A 22,116-nucleotide genomic window follows, 5' to 3' on the forward strand; every position below is an offset into this window, starting at 1 on the left:
ATAGAGAGCGTAGGCTAGTAGCAAGAATGAACTGAAAGGAATGTTCAAAAGGCATTATTTGCATTTAGGTCTAGAGTTTCTGCCATGGATGTGTTTCTTCCTTTCATTGTACACATTATAATAGTTTAAAAAAGAAGTGCGCCTTGTACCAAAAAAGATCAGTCCAGTTCAGCCAGTGAATGTCAGGTCTGACTTATGCCAACCTCCCCCTCCTCCTCCTGTTTCTCTCCCATCTCCCTCCCACCGTCTTCTATAAAACTTCAACCTATGTATGCACGTGCATCCACTCAAACTGCTGAACTGAAAACAAAAACAAGCAAAAAACAAAAACTTCGCATTTCCACAATTTTTCTGTCAGCAGAAACAAGCTAGGGGTGCAAGGCACCTCCAACGGGAGCTGTCTAGATATTCCCACCTAGAACAGCTTGATCTTGCCAGTTGCCGAGGCATCAGCGCCAGTCTTGGTCTTCGTAAGGCCAGCACCGGTGTAGCCTTGCATTCCTGTACCAGTAGCCATAGTGCTGTTGGTGTTGTCGTTATTAAGATCGTTAGGCTGGTAGAGTCTGAAGCCGGCAATATCACCGAGGGCATTGCTGATCGTGTCGGGTGGCATGTACTTGCCAGCCACAATAGGGCCAGCAATCAAAGCGATGAAAACGACGAGAAGCGTGAAGTAGAGAATGGCGTAACGGACCACACGTCTGCGTCTGAGCTTGGATTGTTTCATCGAGTAGATGGGAGGTCGGATTTGGCGACTGCTCCGAGGTTAGGACAAATTCAAAACACAAGAAGCAAAGGATAAGACATACCTTGGGCGAAGCCAGAACAGCATCATCGAGTGGAGCATGTCAATCTTGGGAATCAAAATAACAGGTGCCATGAAAAAGAGCAACCAATGACCCAAAACGAAATCGGCTGCGAACATGGATAATTCGGTGATCTTGCAGAGGAATTCTCGAGCAGGCTGAGAGATGGTGTGCCATCCCATGGAGTACCACTTTCCGGTCCAGAAAGCAATGTTGGCAGTGTCACCCTTGAATTCACGGGTAAGGGCAAGAGACACAATGAGCTTGACGAAAAAGCGCTGGATGCAAGTCACGGCGATCATGCCAGCCAATGTGCGGGTAAAGTTGAAGCCCTCGAGAACAAACATACCCAGGAAGGAGATCAGCAAGAAGATGACGGCAGTAGCGTGAGCAATACCGGCGAGAACACTACCGAACTTCTTGCAGCACATGCTGAGGAGAGGACCCATACAGCAGGCCATGCCGAACATAGCAGCCAAGACACCTGCGTTAACACCAATGGGAGCAAAGGCAATGATAAGTAGCCGGATCAGAGAGTCGGTTGGCTGGGGCTTGGTCTTGACGCTGTCCTTCTGAGGGGCATTTTTGACACCAGTTTGGGCGTTAATGAACAGATAAGGCAGAATCGTGACAACGGCAAGCATCAGGGGAGAGAAAATCTCGCTGAAAAAGATGTTGGCAAACGGAGCTCGGGGAACGTCTGCAGACATCTTAGCAGAGGGATCTCCTAGAGCCTTTCGCTTGTAACCAGTGAGACGAGTTCGAGACAAACGACAGTAGGAGATCCAAGACGAGGCGTGGCTTCGGGAGTTACCACGGGACAACCATCGGAGGTAATCTCGGTAGTCGATGAAGAAATCAGTCCATGCGAACTGGTGAGGGTTGTACAAGAAGGGCGAGATTGTCAGAGCAAGAAGTGTGATCCAGAAATAGATCAACACACCCTTCCAGACAGTAAGGGTCGCGAAGAGAAGCATCATGAGCAAACGAGCGCCGAAGTAAATAGCTGGTCCAGCGAATCGAGAATACAAGACACCGAAAGGAATACGGGCCGTGGCAAAACCACGACCAGTACCAATATATCGCGCACCACCGAACGAAATGTTCTGCTGCACAGAGTTCGCATAGATCTGACAGACGAAAACCTCGAACATGAGCGAGAGCGAGCAGAATTGCTTCATCAATCGGACGAAGGCGCGCCAGAAGCCACGCTCCATCAACTCCTGAACAATAAGAGGGATGAAAGAGAGGAAGAGAACGAAAAGAATGGAAACGATACATCGGTAAATCCAGTCGGTGAGTGCATCAGTGTTGGCACAACCAGTAGGGTAGAGAGGGTCGGTGATGGGGACATTTCGGTTGTATTCACAAGCCTTTGTCTCATGGCGAAGGGCTCCTAGGTTGACCATCGTAATCATGAACATCTGAACAGAGAACATGATGAACATGTTGTTCAAATGGAAACCAGGATGGGCATAGTAGAAGGACAAGAATCGATCGAGAGGAAGTTGAGTGCCGAGATAGTAGTACTCGCGGGACAAGAACTGTTCACCCATACCAGTACCAATCTTGGTTGTGAAGTTGAGGACGGAACCGAAACCCAAATCACGACCCTTACCACACTGGAAGTATTCACATTGCTTGATACGTCCACCACGAAGGATGGCAGTCATACCAGCGTAAATATCCTCGTTCAGATGCAGACCCTTCTGAGCCTTGGAGACACCACCACGCGTTGTCATGAAAATACCGTTGAGAAAATCGGGATGACCGTAATGAAGTTTACCGCCGATTTGAGCCATCGTTCGAGCGAAGAGAGTACCGAATGTCTGTTCCTTACCGGCAGCAATGTCTCCAAGAATACCAATGTTCTCAGAGAAAATGTATTCTCGCATACCGAGAATGGCCACAGGGGAGTTAACGTCGTTCTTGACACCAGGAGTGTAAGGGGAAACATTGTCAGTCTTCATCTCTTCAAATTCGGCCAAAACGCTGCGAATCTTGAGACACTCCTCGAGATAGTTGTCCTGGTTGGCATCGATGAGCTGGATGTATTCTCCACGGTAGAAGATGATAGAGTGGTTTTGGTTGTCGGACTTTCCATCACCGAGGATAGGGTTGCCGGAGAGTTGAACACGGAACTTGGGGCGTCGCATGCCGTTCTCCATAACTTCAGAATGGCCGTCGATAAGAACTGAGTAAAGTCGGGGCTCTTCTCCTTCAGCAACCGGGGGTTCCTCGTCCAAGTAGGCAATTTGAAGGTCAGGGTAGGCGCGGAGCAAGAATTCAGCATTTTCCATCTCTTCTTTCTTGAACTTAGAGAATCGCTGCATAGAAACGACGATCTTGAACTTGCGACGAGCCATACGCTCAAGCTCACGTTCGAGCTTGTCTGTGTTACCACCGAACATCTGCACAACCTCGGGATTCTCGACACGGTAGAGGAGTTTGATGGCACGGCTGTAGTTCATGAAACCAGAGATGGTGCGGTATAGGGTTTGGAAACGAAGAGACGCCCAGATACGAGTGCGGAGGGTGTACTCGGGTGCGGAAGACTTGAAACCAATGCAGTAGAAGGGAAGATCGTCGATCTTGCTCTTGGCGGTATCCTTCTCGTTCTTATCCGTCTCACCGTTGTATTGTGAGGTTTCGTCGGCCAAAATCTTGGTATCTTTGACAAAGCAGTCCCACTCGTGAGGGTGCAGCTGCTTGAGATACTCCAGGAGGGTAACGCGAGAGTAAGGCTCATCCTCGCGAATGATTTCACGGAGAGAAAGAAGGATCTTCTCGCTGTAGTGGGGAATCATGACCGTAAAGGTAGGCATGTTGTCAACAGGCAGAGGCTCAGGAATGGGAGTCGATAGAGATTGCGCAAAGAACGAAATTCGGCGTTCAGCTTCACTGTAGGCAGGGAAGAACTCGGTCTTGAAAGAGTGATCTTCCTGAGAAATGAAGAAAGTAGGTGCACGAAGCGTTCGCTTGCCCTCCTGCTCAGAAGGAACCTGATGATAAAGAAGCTTCTGAACGTGTTCGATCGCAAGAAGATGCTCACGGTACATCGAAATAACGATGGCGTTCCAAATCTGAGAAATAAGAACCTTTGGTTTATACTTGATCTCCATGTCCGTCGTTGCTAGAACCTTGGAGTAAACACGCTTAGGAAGGCGAGAGAAGATGTTACGCCAAGGTGTCCAGATGGAGGATCCGATATAGAACGATCGTGAAACCGAGAAGACGGTATTCAGCAAGACATACCAAAGGTAAGTATCGAGGAAGAAGAAGATAACGTCAGTGAATGCCATCAGGGCGAGGACAATTGTCGGGTGCCAGCGGCAAAGTTGATTGCCAAGGAGGGTCTTGTCGCCCAGGCAAGAGTCAACGTTCATGATGCTCAAGTATCGGATGGGATCACGGAACGAAAGAATCAGGTAAGTGTACGAGACACCCATCTTCACACCAAATACTGTTGCCCACAAACCATAGGACATTGCCATGTCATTGCCACGGAGTCTTGGCCAGCTAGCAGTGAATGTCTGACTAGCAACGTAGCGTCTGCTATTGGTAGACAGGTAGCTGCCGAATAGACCTCCAAGGGGCATGATAGAGAAGAAAATGAAAGTGATGACAGCAATGATGAAGTGAACGATACCAATGGCGGTGTTGATCTTCTCAGGGCCAAGTTTTGGCAACATGAAAACCTTTACACCAGGAGCGACGTTGAGAACCAAGATAAAGAGCAGGAACAGGAGTCGCTTGGTGAGATGCTGCGCACCAGCCCATCGACGAGGAACATAAGCCCATTCCGCAAGAGTAGCGAGAACCTGGATAAGCGATGCAATGGCACCACCAAAACCGACAATAGAGAATTGTTTAGCCGTTGAGGGCTTCTGGTTAACCTGCTGTTCGTACTTTGGTCCGACCAGAAGACTGGGAGCGTTATGGGAGGTGTAGAACCAGAACATGGTCAAATGAATGATCCAAATACGGTTGAAGTTGACGAGAAGATGGAACCAAGAACGAGACTCCTTGTAAGTCTTGAAAAAGCACTTCTTCCAGTTGACATCCTTCAACTTGAGATATCTCTCAGCAGGAGGCACATCAACCAGCTTGCTCTTATCTTGAAGGGCAATGCGCTCAATACCTTCGGGATACCAGAATAGCTGGTTACAATCATCATAACCAACGATGTTCTTGTGGTCGCGCTCACGGCGGACGTACACGCCGTCGGAAATCTCGTATCCCTGGTCTCTCAAGTATTGGTAGAGAGGAGTAATGACGTTGTTAAGGTAAGTGAACTCCTCGACAGGCTCAACAAGAGCTTGGCAAGCGGGAGAGTTGAGGTAATCATCCGCACACTTGAAGATGAAACACAAGCACTCGGGCATGAAACGAACTTGGTTGGCTTCACCCCAGCAAAGTAGGTACAGAGCGATCTGACGAACCCGATCATGCTGAGACATCTTGTTCATGCGACTCTTCCAGCGGTACTCAGCAGCTTCGAGACTGTCATCGCCCTCAAGCTCCTGTAGGGTCTCGGCCTCATTGGCTTCGGCATCCTTCTTCTTCTTCTTTCCGCCCTTCTTCTTGCGCTTTAAGCCCTTGCCCTGAGCATTGGAGAATCCTACAGCGTCATCCAAGTCCAGGTGAGCAGCAAAGTACCATTTGCGGTAGTTGGCGTTGTCACCACCAATGTAATCAGCATGAAGCGAGAGAAGTGCCTGGTTTGGGGTCATGCGCGAGGCTCGAGAGTCGAGAAGAATCATCAGATGATCGTACATGTTGCGCATGCTGTCACGCTGGAAACCGAACTTGGAGGTCAAGTCGAGGAAGATGTCCTCAATCTCCTCCTTGGACAAAGGAATCTGGGCATCCGAAGTCCAGGCCGGGTAAGGCTCTCGGGATCGCTGACCAGCAGGGAGAACATTACCGTAGTCCATGCCATAGTTAGGGGTCGAAGCACCCGAAGAGCGATTCCCACCATACGAGATTTGCGAGGAAGGAGGTCGGTAGCCACGTTGTCCATCGTTGTAGCTATTGTAACGTTCGTCGCCCCGGCCGTAGTAGTCCATTTCAGCGGCGCGAGCCATGTCCGATCTCATGGTAAAGTCGCTGAAAGTCTCGGAGTCTTCCTCAGAGCCCTGACGGCCTCCTTGGCCTTGGTAGCCACGGTCATAGTCCTGATCATAGTAGCCACCCTGGCCATTGTCGTAGTATCCATCTTGGTATTGATCGTGGCCGTCGTAATACCCTCCATCCTGCTGGTAGGGGTTATTCGGGTCGGCATTATAGTAGCCACTACTATTGTGTTAGTGAAATAACTACGAAAGGAGGGACTCGATGCTCACGATTCGTCGTAGTAGCCGTCATGGTTGTTGTTATTGTTGTTGTTATTATTGGGGCCACGATTATCGTAGCCTTGATCGTAGTACTGATCGTCTTGGTAATAGGAGTCAGTGTTTCCACCGTGTTGTTGCTGGTTGCCTCCCTGTTGATGGCCATAACCATCATCGTACTGGTCGCGTTGACCACCGCCTGGATATCCCGACATGTTGCGTAAAGTTGATTATCTATTAGAAGTTAAGGTCAGTTGTTGTCCGTATGAATCATGTCCACGCCATGGGTTGTCCTATCCTGGTAGACGTCATCCAGTGATGTGAAGCCGGATGAACGAAGCACAGGGTACAACCTCATGGGCAGTCAAGCTACCAGAACTCACCTAGTGGTACACATGTGGATGACCAGCGAGCGTGATTGTGAATCAGGATCAGGCGGGAGAGCAAGCGTGGCCGGCACTGCAAGATATTGATTGTTTGTTTGTTTGTTGTCAAAAAAACCGTCAAAAAGGCCGAACGGGCAGTGGCTTGGCCTAGAAAGAAAGACCAATAAATTATGCGATTCGTCGTCGATACGGGTTCAAGAAGATGAATCAATCACGGAGAGTGATTCACCAGCTTGAGAAGTCGACGTCGTTAGTCCGAGTGCGAGACAAAGCGATTTGGCGTAGCCGTAAAACGAGTGTCGGCAATGCGTAATGCAAAGAACAGCAAAGGGGAGAAGACGAGGGTTGGTTTTTGGTGGTTTGAGTTCCAACCCGCACGGGGAGGGAGAGAAACGCTGCGTGTCTCGGCGCCGGGTTATCCAGGGCGAAGTCAGGGGGTGGATAATTACCAGGGTGTGTCTGTAAGATAACAGGGGAGCCACCTTGAACTGATTGATGGATGGATGGACGGAGAGAAGTTTCCAATTATTCGACGTGAGTGATATGTATTACCAGAAGTGTGATCCTTCTGCCGTGGCCAAAGACATTGAGAGGGGGGAGAAAGAAGAGATCAAGGCTTGGGCGACAAACTTGGATTGAATTGGATGTTTTGATTCATTCAACGCAGACACGTAGTATGCACGTACACAACAACGTGGGAGTGAGAATGGAAGGGAGAGTGCGATGGGAAACAAAAACACCATCCATTCACTCACCCACTCACTCACCCACTGCTAGCTAGTTCTGCACAACGAGAGGGAGGGAGCAACAATGCATCCATCAGCAGCAACTAACAGAAGGGAGACTGTTTTCTAGGAGCCTCGCAGCTCCATTTCTGGTCAGATCAGCGAATTAGCTACAATCCTCAGCATGGCCAAGAGCATATCTCGACTCGAAAAGTGGACCATTGGCTATAAAACGCTGTTAACACTGGGCTTCAGACTTACAGGGCGTGATACCCGCTAAGCCCGAAGTTCACAGCGGCAAGACCGCTGAAACTCAATTCGATTCAAAAGCACAACCGTCCAACTCTCTAACATTAAGCATTAACAGGTCCCATCAGCTACTCTACTGCGATAACAAGGTATCCATCCATCGCAGCAACCATCGTGATGCGCTGTTCCAACAGTGGATCGTCCGGGCCGTTTCCAGGTCGTCCCCTTTCGTTCCTTGCTTTCCTCTCGATAGACCCATCCATCCCATCCCATCAGAGAGGGCCATCGCCCCTAAAAGCTGGCCCGCGCCCGCGACTCGCAGTGCAAGCCAGGGGCGCCGACCAGGAGTGCCAGGGGATACGGGTCTTGATTGGTGATTACAGGGGTGGTTGGGTCTCTGTCTCTGGAGGGGGTTGGCCAGTTTGGACTCTGATTGAGAGAATGGCAGGCGGATTCCTCGGATGGATGTGCTGCAGTTCAACATTCTCTCTGTAATGGGAGTGAGTACCCGATGGATACATGTTGCGGCAATATCTCAGCTGGCCTTGTTCTGCTCCCATTCCGCTGCAAGGTGTTTGCTTCTGGAGGCTCGCCTGCATAAGACCCATGAGGCGGAACCTTGACGAGCTCGTACCTTTAAAGTACTGTTCAGAAATAGCCAGCCACGCGTCGTCATTGGTACGGAGTCACTCCTTTGTGGGCCTGACAAGTGCTTGCTGCAAATCGGGCTTTTGGATGAAGCCTCCAAGGTCCACTGAGGGGCACCGGCGCCCCTGAACGGCGCATCCGAAGCTCGAGTCAAATTTCTTTCTGTGGCCCGGAGTTATGGTTGGCATTGGCAATGCCTCATTCTCACTCACTGATACAATTGCTTTAACAGAAAGGCAAAAGGTTATCTAAATGAGAAGCATAACACCTAAGGCATCAAGGCCACCACCAGCCAAACTGCTTGGTTTTTTGCCTCAAGCATGGGGTTAGTCTACCTTAGTTAGTTGTGTTACAGTGGCATAGTTGAAGGTTGCAGTTGGTCACCCAAAGGTTAAATTCAGCGAGTGGCTGAGTTATTGACTGTTCCCCTACCGCGATATCAAGCAAGGCAGAGGATGCATAGATCAAGGAAATTCTGTGTATGTCTGCATATCTTGGATGATTTCCAGGTTTGAGATTCACCAGTAAATGGAACGAAGCTGTTATCAAGCTACACGTACACGTGTCTATGCCTGCGAGCTGCTGGTACCCGTCACGGCTGCGGCCACAGCCGTAAGTAAAGGACTTCGAGAAGCTTCAGCTGGTTCGTCGAATCCTCTGGCGGGAAAAACTTGAACTGCTGCGTAACCGTGTCCTCGAACTGAATATGCACGTACCCTGCTCGTCACTATCAGATGATGGGATGGCTGGTACCTCAATTCATGCTTCCTTACCCTTGGCTCTTCCACTTATTGCAAACCTATCAAACATGGATAAAGTCATTCATTATCTTTTGATCTCGTGCTAATCTTTGTTGAAATTGTTTCAGCCTTAACGATGCAATCTCGATTGTTGTGCCGGTAATTACGGAGCAGTAGACAGAGGACATTGATAAGCAAGGCCGCTTAGAAATTGGGGAGAAAAGTCAGTGGATGCCCTCTGGCCCTGCACCGTACCCATTCATCATGCAGGAACAGATCCTGCGTCACGCATTTTCGTGGGAGAGAGCAACGAAAACAGCTCCTTCACACGAGATAAGCATGCAGCGTTTAATTAAAAGGAGGTTCCCTAGGTAAGTTCCGTAAAAAGAAATAGCCGATGGCAACTCAATTGAATGTGTGAGTGAGTGCTCAGTTGTTCTCTTCCCGCTGTGACACTGCCACAATGAGCTCGCTCTTTTTTTCATCCCGTCCCGTCAGCACCATAATTACATACATCCATACAATCGATGACGACGCTGTACGCGGCCTATGTGATACGCCGGCCCAAACAGCAGCTCCCTTACAAGGTTATCCCTGGGAAGCTTCAGACACCGACACGATCCAACACGATCATCGATCCCCCCCAAGTCTCTCCATAGAAAGCTGTGGTTCTGCTTCAATTTTTTTCTTCTTCTCTCTATTCCCCATCTGCTGTGCTAAAGGATAAACTTTGCAGTTAGTCCAATTTCCCTATCCCAAACTGGTTCAACAGGCCCGTGTCCACCACGCTAGAAGGGAATCGTCTTGTTGCGACAGGTTTGATGTTGAGGATTCTTAGGGGAACTGCTCCGAAATATTCAAGTTTCTGTTGTCAAGGTAAGCCGGCGTCCCGCCACCCGTTGACTAGCAGTAGCTGGGGACGAAATTGGCCAGGTATAAATAAATTGTCATGCATGGGTTATAGAGGTGCTGCTTGTGCTGCTTGTTGATATCGACGATAGACCGTGATTGACCTGCAGGTTGGTTCAATAAACATGATGATCCTGGCCGTAGATGACCATCAGCAATGTGACACGCACAGCGACACGGCTGCTGTACCGAGCCAGCTAATAATGACCTATCGACAGCCGATTGATGATCACCGCATGGACTCACGGAGTGAGCTCTATCATTGACCGACCAGCCGAAGTGATTAGCAACTTTTGGCAAATGGCCACCTCCTTTTTTTCTTCATGTTCCCACCCGTTGGCGCTTCAAACAGTCCGGCAATGGAGTCACGTCCAGTTCGTTAGTTAGCCTCGCACCGCTTTGTTTCTTCGTCATGGCTTCCACTTTTCAACTGAATTAAAAATATGTCATGTTTCTGCCTGAAGGATATGTTTCACATAGCAGGAAGCAATGAGCTGAGTTGAATAATTACTAACGTGAAATCTCATGGGTTAACCTATACCCCATTCGTCGCCGCTCAGGTCTCAGCAACTGTCATTGACAATTTGCCAAGGGACTACGACCCAAGCGAGCACCAAAAATAAGCACGTCAAGTTGATTCCCGCTCCTCCGGCTCGGGCTTCTCATTCCGATATTAAATTGTCAATCCTAGCTTCGTGTTCTAGAATTGTGGACGAAGCCGCTTAGTTAATTCGATACTTTGTAGGCATGAAATACCAGTATGTCTCACATTACGAACCACGGATACATCGGGCACCAGCCCATCAAACAATTATTCATCGTGAGCCCGTGTTTTGCATGTTTCGTAATGGAGACATTACAGAAGTTGGTGGACGTCACGTGGACTCGCGATCCCACATTCCAGTATGGGTCTGTTGCTGTGCCAACACCATGGTTCTTTACTTTGAGTTCCGAATCTTGATAGAAGATTCAAATCTTACTGCAGCCATCATGCAATCAAGCTAAACCGCTTTATGCCTTTAAAGTTATTGTCTCCAGGTCATCGCATACCTATCAAAGCATCATCTACCGAAAAGTATCACCCTATATACCCGCATGCCAGTGACAACGCAAGAAACACACCCTCGACCAGCATATGCCATAGCTTTACCCTCTTCACCTGCGACTCAACACATCCACCATGGCAAGACTGGCAGATATTTATCCCTCCAGTGACGATGACCTACCTGATCTGAAAACGCTTATTCGGCAACCACGCTCCCGAGCACCAAAGACAACTACGCCAGCGCCTTCAGTCAGCAAGCCTACGATTCCTAAGACTGCTTCCAATGTTGAAACCCGACGTGTGCGTCGTCTTGGAGAGTCAAAACAAACCGCCGCCAACCCGCTCTTCCAGAAATGGAACTCAGAAGAACAGAAAAGCACTCGAAGTAGTCGACGGAGTAAGTCAAGGATTGCAAGTTATGAGAAGAAGCCATCACGACAAACGACTGAAGCCGACAAACTTTCCTCATATTCAGAATCCGATTGTGGCTCTGACACTGAGAAGGACTTGCCGCAGTCGCGACAACAGCCAAGAAGGAAGAGAAACCAGAGGGTTGTGCAAGATTCTGATGACGAGAGTGATGAGAACTATGAATCCGAAAAGGAAACAGTCTTGACAAGAGTCCGACGTCTTCAGAAAATAAATACAACTAAGGTGGCAACACCTACTCTGGAGACTCGGGAACCGATACCAAGTATTCATTCTGGGACCAAGTCAAAAGCATTGCTTTTTGCACGAGGGATCGATAGCGATGCTGAAAGCGAAGTGAGCCAGGAGAACAAGAAAGCAGAAGAGCCAAGTATCTATCAAACTGCAGACGAGCATTCTGGCTCTGCCTCGGAGTCGGACTGGTTGAATGACACCCCTGAGCCCCCGACAAGAAGAGGGGCAAGATCCTTGAGTAGCCAGCCGTCAAAGACAGTTGGCACCAGGGAGCGTATCCCATCAATCAAGAATCCTCCAACTCTTCAACCAAACCCCTCTTCGAATACTAGCAATGAAAAAACTCACGATATTACCAAGAATACTACTTCAAGTAAAGAGGGTGCTTGGTCCAGGAAGACCAGCCCAAGTGGTAAACGGCTTACTTCGGAGACGACCACCACCTCGGATCTTGCAGACACATTATCTAAGCTGCGGCTACAGCTTGAGGACTTCTCAGATGAGGAGAGCAGAGTATTGAAGACAGACGAGTTCACCACACCACCCAGTACTCCTCCTAAAGCACCCAAGCCAAGAGGGCTTGCATCACCAAGCAAGAAAATACAGATCCCTAAAACGCCACACCGTCCAAGTATGGATGCCTTTTGGAACCAGGACTTTGTTAACGATTGGAACGACCAGCACTCGCCACGCAAGCTCATCCTTCCCCCGGTTACCAAAAGTCCCAGCAAGGCGAGCCCGAAGAAAGAGCCCAAGAAGGAGACCAAGAAGTCATTTGAATCTAGGAAACATGCCCTCGCCGAGAGCTTTCTAGCCGAACTCGATCGCGAGATCACAAATGGTAGGATTGCCGAGCTTTCTGAGTCCACAGGCGGCGTCAAGCTCGTTTGGACGAAAACACTTAATACAACGGCTGGGCGAGCGAGTTGGCGTTGCGAGACTATTAGAACGACACGCAAGGCGGAAGACGGTCAGCCCATTAAGATATTCAAGCATCATGCATCAATTGAACTTGCCGAGAAGGTTATTGATGACGAGAATCGCCTACTCAATGTCATGGCACATGAGTTTTGCCATCTCGCCAACTTCATGATCAGTGGCATAACGACAAACCCTCATGGCCGAGAGTTCAAGGCTTGGGCGGCCAAGTGCTCGGCCAAGTTTGGCGATCGCGGCATCGAAGTGACAACCAAGCACAGTTACGAAATCGACTTCAAGTACATTTGGGAGTGTGAAGAATGCGGACTTGAGTATAAGCGGCATTCCAAAAGTATTGATACTCAGCGATCTAAATGTGGGAAGTGCAAGGGCAACTTGAAGCAGACCAAGCCAGTACCAAGGGGAGCAGCAGCAGGCAAATCACCGAGCCGATATCAGGCGTTTGTGAAAGAGCAGATGAGTGTGGTCAGAGGAGAGAACCCAGGCAGTCCCCAGAAGGTGGTCATGAAGCTCATTGCAGAGAAGTGGGCGAAGCAAGAGGGTGGTAAGACTGGAAGCAAAGTGGCTAGCAAGCTGGGAGTTGAGAGTGTTGTTGACAAGATGGTTGATCTAACTATCGAGACTGAAGCATAAATGCATAATTAGGAGTTTGTTTGTCTATACCCATTCAATATTATAATTTGCGTGTCCGAGTTAACCGAATTCACCTGCGTCTTCGCCCACCCACAACGCTGCCTGTCAAAACCCAGACTGTAAGATATCATATAACATATCTAGGAATAAATACTCTCCAGTCTATAGAGATACTGCCTTCACTACCCTCATAGAAGTTCATCGACCACACTGTATAAACGGGCAAACTTTTAATACGTTGGAGTGATGATAGAGTGTATATAGTCAGCGAATGCAGACAAATTTCGAGTTGACTCTTATCAGCCAGCAGTCTTAAAATTGCAGAGCTTCCCAAGCTACATATGCCTGAATGTTCATCAATATGGCCTTCTATCATGACATGTTGTCATGTTAATCTGAAAGCAACTTGTAAGCCTGCATAATCCCTCATGCTAGGGAATCACACTTGTCATGTCCATAATTGTGTATCATCCATCAACAAAGAAAACGGGTCATAAGTCGTGGTAGTCATCTCATGATATCCTAGCTCTTTCCTGCTGCATTCCCTCCGGAACCTAAATATGTTATCCATTCGCTTTTAACAAACTTCAACCACCTTAAGCTTCACCAAAGAGACCCCAGTCCTTGATCTTAAATGTTGACCAGATAGTAGCAGAATACTCAACGGCAGCGCCAATGAGCTTACCCTGACGCCCTAGTTCAAGATCAACCTCAGCCTCGTCGTACTCTCCCTTGATGTGAGGGACATTGATTGTGATGAGAATATCAGTCTTGGCCTTCTCGAGCCGCAGAAGAGTTAGGATGATGGCTGTGAAATCGGGCGCAGATGTTGAGTCGCGGGACTGGTTCACGCGAGGAGTCTGCGTGGAAATAAGAGTGTATGCGGGAGTACCAGGTCTACAGATATCAGTAACTGCCACCTCCAGAAGGCATCTGAGACAGCATACTCTAGATTCGAGAACTCGGTCTCGGCAGTGTTCCAGATCTTGACGGTATCGATATCCGAACCAACCATATCTTCAAGATGAGTTGTCATGGCACGACCATCCACCTCAGGGCCTGAGCCAGAGCCTCCAACACGCTCAGTGATGTCGAAGATGATGCTGGTGAAACCATCCTGATCGATCCAGACTTCTTGGTTATCGGGAACTTGTCGCAACTTGCTGCAGCGCATAGAGTCAGCACAGGAAGTGGTGTAGTTAGGCGCAAAGAGCAACGAGGACGAACCTGACGTCGGCGAACTTGGCGGGCAGATCGCAAGTGATGGCGCCGCCAAAGAGAGGCGTGTTTATGTATTCAGGCATTTCGTTTTGAGAAAATTCGACGGTTGTATATGGCTTGGAATCTGCAGGTTTGTCGCAAACTTGAAGGTGTCGATCGTACTATGTTAGTACTAAGCTAAGGAGCAGTCCGTGGCGAAAGTTGTAGTATATATGCTTCGGAGGGTCAAGCTCGTGACTCGTACGGGTACTGACTGACTGGAACAGCAAATCTTGGCAAAAAGTGCTACAAGGTAGAAACTGGGCGCCTGAAAGTGGGCGAAGAGTGATGGATCATGGGTTGCTTGGTACGGTTATGCTGCCTGGGAAGCACGGGCAGTTAGTTAGGTACCCTATTGTGCTTGGAGGGGCTGAGGCGACCCCGCCGAGATGAAGATGACGTAAAAATCAAGGCGCAGAAAGAAGCCTCACTTCTAGAAACATGGGCATGAAAGCTATTAAAACGCCCAAAAATGGGCTTCAATGGTCTTAAAAAATACCAAAAACAAAAGGCCGACTGACACTTGACGCTCTAGAATGCTTTTGAATAGAAAAATGGAACAAAAATCAAAATTCGAATCTAGAGTCTCTAGACGAATGGTTTCCAAAGATTGGGTGAATGGAGTCTGTTGGGCCAATCCCACGGTCACATCTGGTAAAAGGCAAGAGGTGAGTTCGATGGGAGGTCCCACTCCGAAAGAAAGCAGTGTTATTTTGACTTATATACCCTCAATCCAAGCGTAACAGCCAATCAAAGCCCACACCAGCTGCCCCTCATAGAATAGGTAGCTCCATGCTTCACCTCTCTCAGTGTTACCTCATGTAATCTGATCCTTCAATTGACAATTGAATTTCACCTTGTTTTCTGATTCTTTTTTTCTATTTACTTTCTTCAACAACCAAATAATCGAACACCAAAATGTCCTCCTGCATCTTCTGTCGCATCATCAAGGGTAAGAGAAGGGATAAGCACGGTGGTTGAATGAATGAGTGGAGAGTATACTGGGGGTTGCTGAGGGGAGAGTATGTTGAGGGTGTTTATCAGCTCCTTTGTCTAACTCCTGGTCCTCGTGTAGACTGACTTAATCCTTCATCAGGTGATATCCCCTCTTTCAAGCTATTTGAGAGCGACAAGACTCTCGCTTTCCTCGATATTGGTCCTCTCAGCAAGGGCCACGCTGTATGTTCTCAACAGCTCACGTCATGAACCAACTGACAAGATATAGCTTGTCATCCCCAAGCACCACGGTGCTAAGCTGGCCGATATTCCCGACGACCACCTCACCGAGATTCTGGCAAGTACTGGGGCGTTAGTGATGAATTCTCAAGTCTAATTGTGTCCATAGCCTGTTGTCAAGAAGATTGTCAACGCGACTGGTGCTACTGATTACAACATCCTCCAGAACAATGGCCGTATTGCTCACCAAGAAGTTGATCATGTAAGCCTATAAAAACAAATCTACGGTGTCAGAAACTAATATAGTCCTAGGTTCACTTCCATATGGTAACAAGATAAAGCCTAAACTATCGTTGAGCTATCGCTAACGAGTATTCAGATCCCTAAGCCCAACGAGACCGAGGGCCTCGGCGTTCAATGGCCCACAAAGCCCGCAGATATGGAACAGCTCAAGGCTTACTGTGAGGAGCTCAAGGCCAAGATCTAAAGAGCTTCGATATACGCATATGCAACAGTGATGGATTGGGAAATTAGGGAACTGGTTCATTAAGAGCCCTTCTAGTATTATTGTCCGGTCACCAGGTACCATCCTGCCCCGCCAAATCAACCTGATTATCTACAATCCATGCCCCTTTTGTCCTTCACACGTCTCGTCTAGTCCAGGTCATCAGCAGAAGTGCTGGCTCCCGCAGCAGCCGGTGGCTTGAGCGAGTACCAGTCAGTCTTGCCATCACTCTGTATCGCACCTTGTCTGTCGTAGAGTGTTCGTGCTCGGATATATGGGTCAAGATTCCAGTAATCCTCCTTGAGAAGTTTGGCAACCTTCTCTCGCTCGGCCTTGAGTTGTTTGCCCTGCTCACCATCAGGATGTCGGATCCATTCTCTGGTTGTATGCTCGAATTTCTTGACCAACTCTTCACGGCCAGTCAAAAGACGATCCCGGGTTTGCGTATCCTTCATCTTGTCATTTTCGCCAGCAATAGGCTCGATGTACTTGTACTCCCAGTTCTCATCACCTTCGAGCTCCTTGATCAGATGGTCTGGAGCGATGAACTCCTCGAGTTCAGCCCGGTTGTTAGTGAAGTGAACCTTGGCTGCCACCACAGGGTCAAGCCAGCCACGGATGACCTTCCAGATACCTTATTATGAGTCAGTATTTATCTTCACTCTGAAAAGAGCAACATACCTTGGAAAAGCCAGGGAGCTTTGTGCACCAGGACAGCACCTAGAGACTCGGGATAGTTGGCCTCGAAGCACTTAATCATGAACTTGACAGGGGTGTAGTCCATGTTGGCCATTGAGAAGCCAGTCATGTCGAAAACAATGCACTGCGTTTGCCTGTCAGTGTTGTGCTATGATTTCTAGACCACGGGCACTTACAGCTGTATCAACAGGGGGTTGAAGGGTCATGCGCGCTGTCTCAATAATGTAGACTGTGTACTTTTCCAGACTTTCTTCGCACTCTTGCCCAGCCTTGTGCAGGCGAACCCGGACGACACAGATAGGTCGGCCTTGCTTATCAGTGCCGTGCAGGAAACTCTTTCCCATTCGGAGTTGCTTCATCATGTCGGTGCTAACTTGCTTGGTAGGAGAGTTGGTCTTCTCATCCTCAACCGCAAAGGCATCTCCGTTCTTCATGATTTCAGAGTCTACCTTCATGTCGTTATGCCTCCAATGCATAGTGGACACCAACATGACAAGAGCCTTCTCGACATCCCACTTTCGTGCTCTGAGAAACCGCAGAACGAGGGCATCAGGGTGATCATGCTTCACCATGGACCATATCGTGTGTCGAATTGTTTCAGGGGACTCGTTGGCCAAAGTCTCGTGGAATTGTTTAGTTTCATTGTACTTGTCCTCTTCAGCGGAAGCTTCAGTTGGTGTCGAAGTACCGGATTTGCCTTTCTTGAACATGCCGAATCCTCGCTTCTTCTTAGGATCGGCCTCTGCTGGACTCGCCTCCTCTTTCTGGGGCAGGAGGTTGGCACCAGAGCTCTCCTCATCGGCCACGCCAGTGAGTTGGAAAACAGCAGTCCATAGCTTGCGAAGCTTCTCCTCTTGCTCGGTAGTCAGGTTCCCTGGGCGCCCAGGGGGTAATTGGAAAGACATGATCTCGAACTCTTCCTCGAATTCTTCTGGTGGGGGCTGTTTGCTGGGGCTTCCTGCAGGCCAAGCTGATATAGCAACAACAGACGTAATGACTGCTACAGCTACAACAACTGAGTAAAGCGAGTTGGCCTCGAGGGGAAGTCTGCTACTTGGATCTGAGCCGGCCTTGCTGTGTAATGTCCGTTTGATGGCAATTGAGTGAGTGAGATTCCTTAAACCTGTGAGATATCTCGCAGAGGCGATGCTCCTAGTATATGCAGGGGCTCCTCGTGAGGTTGTAAGGGGTTGTCTCAGTAAGCTGGAAGAAAGGACAGATGACCGTAGCTGGAGGTGGCGCGAAAGTGGCTGAGAGGAGTATTTAAGAGGGCTATACGAGCATAGGTTCCGTCTCAGATGAGTCCTCATAGGTAAAGGATTGAGAAGGATATGTCAGATTTGCAAACGCGTACACATACGCCGCAAAAACTAAAGTTGGGTAGGTTAATCAATGTCGTCGTTTATGGGGATTTTTAGAATGCGGGACACTCTTTCTTGGCGTGGTATTGGCTCCACAGATCCTCAAAGCTGCTTTGCAGGTACAAAGTATCGACAATCCACTGACAGGCCTCCAGGTTTGATGATTTTTATGAATCGTGCGGATTTTAATAGGCTGGGACGAGCGTAATAAAACAGAATAGCCTGTTGATGCTCAATGTGTGTTCGGAGCCTGCAAGACTCCGGTTTCCGCGGATGAGGAGTGGATAGGATCAATTATTGATGTAGGCTAGGTAGGGCATTTGTTAGTGTTCGGAGTACTCGGGAACAACGATTGGAGCTGGAGGCCTGCTATTGATGTTCCTGCCACGCACCTCAAGAACCCCAATTAAGATGTCTCGAACAAAAGGCGAAACAACATCAAGGCCATGTCCAGGAGAGAAAGTAGTAAGACATCTGAAAATAATTGAAATTGACAACAAAGTCCGTCAAGTGTGAGCGTGATGTGAGTGTGGCTGTGCTCTACCCTACAGAGCTACCAAGCTTGTACAAGACAAAGAATCCTATGATATCCCATGGTCAAGGGGCCCCATGTCTCGCAGTCGATGTAAAATAAGAATGGTCATAACATGGCAGTGTTCTTTACCAAAGTCTTCCTACAATGAACTTTCCTTAATTCGGTATCCGTACCATATCGTATGTCTTCGTATTGTCTGCCCCTTAGTTACTAGGAGACTGCTCACGCGACATCTCTCAAACGTGGATAGGAGAGGAAACCGTAATGCCCATCATGCTTGAGGTATTACAAGTTTTGGAAAATGCAATCTTGAAATAACAAAATAGCAAAAGTAAGTAAGGCTCGAGACCAACTGATATCAAAATCGGGCATGATGTACAGTACATATGATGCTATCTGGGAAGCGTCGTGGGGAAAGCCACATAGGACTGGGAGCCACATCTCGAAACGAATTGCGGGGGCGCCACAACAGACTACCATCCAATGTTTGTTGACTTTCGTACAATCCAACTTCAGGTCGCGATATCAAATACGCGGATTACATTACCCATACGCCGAGCCACGAATACAAAAAACAGTACACAAAAGCAGAACAGCGAAAGCGAAGCAGAACAAAAGCTGCCAAAATGTCAACTACACCTCTGGACCCCAGCAAACGCTCAAATTCTCGTTCCCGAACGTCACGACCTACCACCCCGCTGCGACCTTCATCCCGATCATCCTTTCGCGAGTCCGCGCGAGGTGCTGGAGAACACGATGCACCATTTCCGATGAATGCGTTTGAGCCAGCCTTTGCTGAACTTTCCGATGCCATGGCCGACCTCGAAGCAAATATGATGCACTTTCAGCTTATGCACGAGAGTTTAGCGAGATTCAGTGAATCGTTTGCGAGCTTCCTTTATGGCCTGAACATGAATGCCTTTTGTGTTGATTTCCCAGAGGTATGTCTATCGAAGCTATCCGTGTTGGATATGTACGGCTTTGTTATTTCTAAAGCTTATTCTCGCAGGGACCTGTCCCGGAATCTTTCCGCAGAGACCGGACTCAACCAGAACAACCCGCCGTGACCCCATCAAAATCAGAGGCTGATGCAGAAATGACATTCATGTAAATCTTGTCCGTAAAGACCCTTCATTGGCTCTTCTAACTAGCCTCTAGGACCACTGACACGTCCTTTGTCGAGAATCCTCCCACTACCACCAAGTCTTCCAAATTCACCACACCAGAGCCTCCAAAAAGACAATCACGTCTCCCTGCTGCTCCCGGTCGAGGAACGTCGTCTCGGGGAAGGTCGACTCGCGGTGTCGGACGTAGCCGGCCTAGTGGACTGGCCAGAGCGCGCGGTCGTGGTGTTAGGTGAATTTAATTGGGATATCGACAGAAATATTCCAAAACGCCATTTGCAATGTCAAAAATCAAGCCCAGCTCCGATGCGCCCTAGGATTCCATATCCCCCTTTTAGCGTGCTATGAAGAATTTTATCGGACAAGATTTAGGCGTCCATGGCAACATCATTATCTTGGTCGGCAAATGTGCGCTTTCGGTCGCCGTTGTCTGTTCGCAAGCCGACGGCAGCTTCAGCCTCCTGTTGAGTGTATGGCCCTTCGGCGATCTGCTTGACTCTAGCGGAGAGTTAGTACACATGTCAGAGTAGACAAATGGATAATCATTGCGAGTCACTATGTGACATACCTTCTCTTATGAGGCTTTCCCTTTTGATGCGATACCAGAGTAGCATCCGTATCAAACCATTTGGAGCACTCAACGCAATAGTGACGCCCAAGGCCGGGAAGATCCTCAGCAGCCTTCGTCTCCATGAATTGCTTCAAATGCTTGGGTGACATGAGGTCGGCCTTGACCTGGTCGACGTCTCGAGTCTTGCGCCTTGTCTTGGTGATTGTCTTCTTGTTTGTGACACCCATCTTCGCGGTGACTTGGACGAATGCGGTTCTTGGAGTATGCTATTCCAGATTGTGATATTGGTAACTTCAATACTTCAAGCTACCTAAGCGGTCGCTGAGGTTGGCGATTTTCGAAAAAAGTTCTGGTGGGGCTGAACCGATAAGCTGATAAGACGGATGCGGGGCACTACAGCCACAGGTTGAATCTCAAGACGGCACGATATCACGACCATTTCGAGTCAGAGACAAAGCAAGGCATTGTGCGACTTGAAAATCAAATTCGAGAGACTTTGAATAGAAATAGAAGGGAAGTAACGAAAGACAAAACGGCAAAACAATAAAATTGAACAAGGTAGAACAGAAAGTCTACATGATAAAAGGCCCCAAATGTCATTGTGACAAACAACTGAGCACCTAAGCAGTAGGCTAACGAAGGAGCATCATTGTAGAACGGAACTGTGACCAGCTCAATGCTTTCTTGTAGAGCCCTCCGTGCTCTGATATTTTGTTTCATTCTAATGGTCTATTATGCTTGTATAGAAATCTCATGGAATTAATCGGCGTTGAGCCTCTCATAAAAATTGAGACATGCTGTCACATGCCCAGCCTTCCAGCTTGTTCAGCCATCAGATGGGAATTGGCCGGGCTTGGTGATACCCGGCGGATAGCGGGTCTGGGGTCGCCGGCTCCGGGATCAACGATCGGCAAAGAGTTCAAGCTCGAAAGGACGAGAAGAAGGACGCTTGCACGGTTAGATGGGCGTTTGCATAGCCGTCTGCGCCGTACTAGAATATGCGATAGAGTTGATCGGCTCCCAGTGCTCCATCAGGATTGTGGGTTACGATACAGGGAGTTCATGATGCAGCTTAGAGGTGGACAAGAGCCTGCGATCGGCTCCAAGAACGGATATGAAGATTATAATCGCCTCAGTTATTATTGGATGATACATATGAACTGGGCGGTCTCCGGCATGACATTTGGCAGAACCACAATTGGGGTGTGCATACAAGGGCATAGGAGGTTGGGGTTTGGTGAAAAGCTTCACATTCCCCCTCGTTCAAGGGCTACCCAAATTCCCTCAACCGCTCGCAGATGAAAATTGAATTCCGAAAAAAAACAGTGTTTTGAAGCCCAAAAAGATCGGTGACCGAGCATCATGGCCTCGGAGTATCGCATGTGCGAAGGGATATGTCCGTTCAGCGGCGACCGAAGGTAAAGCCGCTGGCCCGAGGAACTGTAGCGATTAAACCCTGGGAAGCGAGTCAGAGTTTTGGCCAACCAGAGAGCATCTTTTGTCATTGATTGTGAGGTTCCGGGGCATGATGGACGCCTAGACCGTTTCGGGGCCCACGATGCGGAAATTACATCATGGTCCGGGGCTCACGCCGTAACGGGTGCCCGCAAGACCGAGGTAACAGCAACTGCCTCGCAACCAGAGGGAAAAAAAGAGAATCAAATCGTGGCTTCTGTGGAAGAAGACGAATAATTTACTGTGTATGAGATGAGAATGATGTTAATATAAACCAATATATAAAACAAGACTGTAATACAATCAGATGATGTCCTTGAAACCTCTACAACACTTTGATACCAATTTAAATCC

The 22,116-nt window shown here is 48.6% G+C and overlaps 7 protein-coding genes across 7 annotated transcripts; 3 read left to right on the plus strand and 4 right to left on the minus strand.

Moving 5' to 3' along the window:
• Positions 1-415: 415 nt before the first annotated feature.
• FTJAE_5538 (1 3-beta-D-glucan synthase subunit) lies at positions 416-6,354 on the minus strand (the record flags this gene model as incomplete). Its single annotated transcript, XM_037352056.1, has 3 exons — positions 416-755; positions 810-6,101; positions 6,152-6,354. The coding sequence occupies 3 exons, from the start codon at positions 6,352-6,354 to the stop codon at positions 416-418; spliced, it is 5,835 nt and encodes a 1,944-aa protein (XP_037207380.1).
• Positions 6,355-10,976: 4,622 nt separating this feature from the next.
• Positions 10,977-13,076, plus strand: FTJAE_5539 (HMG box-containing protein; the record flags this gene model as incomplete). Its single annotated transcript, XM_037352057.1, has 1 exon — positions 10,977-13,076. One exon carries the CDS (start codon positions 10,977-10,979, stop codon positions 13,074-13,076), a length of 2,100 nt encoding a protein of 699 aa, XP_037207381.1.
• A 596-nt stretch (positions 13,077-13,672) lies between these two features.
• On the minus strand, positions 13,673-14,380 carry FTJAE_5540 (MOG1-like protein; the record flags this gene model as incomplete). The annotated part of the gene is made up of 3 exons (XM_037352059.1): positions 13,673-13,973; positions 14,024-14,239; positions 14,304-14,380. The coding sequence occupies 3 exons, from the start codon at positions 14,378-14,380 to the stop codon at positions 13,673-13,675; spliced, it is 594 nt and encodes a 197-aa protein (XP_037207382.1).
• An 874-nt stretch (positions 14,381-15,254) lies between these two features.
• FTJAE_5541 (hit family 1) lies at positions 15,255-15,999 on the plus strand (the record flags this gene model as incomplete). The annotated part of the gene is made up of 5 exons (XM_037352060.1): positions 15,255-15,288; positions 15,433-15,515; positions 15,682-15,774; positions 15,825-15,839; positions 15,892-15,999. 5 exons carry the CDS (start codon positions 15,255-15,257, stop codon positions 15,997-15,999), a joined length of 333 nt encoding a protein of 110 aa, XP_037207383.1.
• A 167-nt stretch (positions 16,000-16,166) lies between these two features.
• Positions 16,167-18,026, minus strand: FTJAE_5542 (CSR1-phosphatidylinositol transfer; the record flags this gene model as incomplete). Its single annotated transcript, XM_037352061.1, has 3 exons — positions 16,167-16,651; positions 16,699-16,840; positions 16,893-18,026. The coding sequence occupies 3 exons, from the start codon at positions 18,024-18,026 to the stop codon at positions 16,167-16,169; spliced, it is 1,761 nt and encodes a 586-aa protein (XP_037207384.1).
• Positions 18,027-19,238: 1,212 nt separating this feature from the next.
• On the plus strand, positions 19,239-20,053 carry FTJAE_5543 (DASH complex subunit DAM1; the record flags this gene model as incomplete). Its single annotated transcript, XM_037352062.1, has 4 exons — positions 19,239-19,553; positions 19,622-19,719; positions 19,771-19,968; positions 20,038-20,053. 4 exons carry the CDS (start codon positions 19,239-19,241, stop codon positions 20,051-20,053), a joined length of 627 nt encoding a protein of 208 aa, XP_037207385.1.
• Positions 20,054-20,104: 51 nt separating this feature from the next.
• Positions 20,105-20,534, minus strand: FTJAE_5544 (BUD20-like protein; the record flags this gene model as incomplete). The annotated part of the gene is made up of 2 exons (XM_037352063.1): positions 20,105-20,234; positions 20,305-20,534. 2 exons carry the CDS (start codon positions 20,532-20,534, stop codon positions 20,105-20,107), a joined length of 360 nt encoding a protein of 119 aa, XP_037207386.1.
• Between the last annotated feature and the right edge of the window lie 1,582 nt (positions 20,535-22,116).

This window comes from Fusarium tjaetaba (assembly GCF_013396195.1).
Source record: "Fusarium tjaetaba strain NRRL 66243 chromosome Unknown NRRL66243_c0000107, whole genome shotgun sequence".
Lineage (NCBI taxonomy): Eukaryota > Fungi > Ascomycota > Sordariomycetes > Hypocreales > Nectriaceae > Fusarium > Fusarium tjaetaba.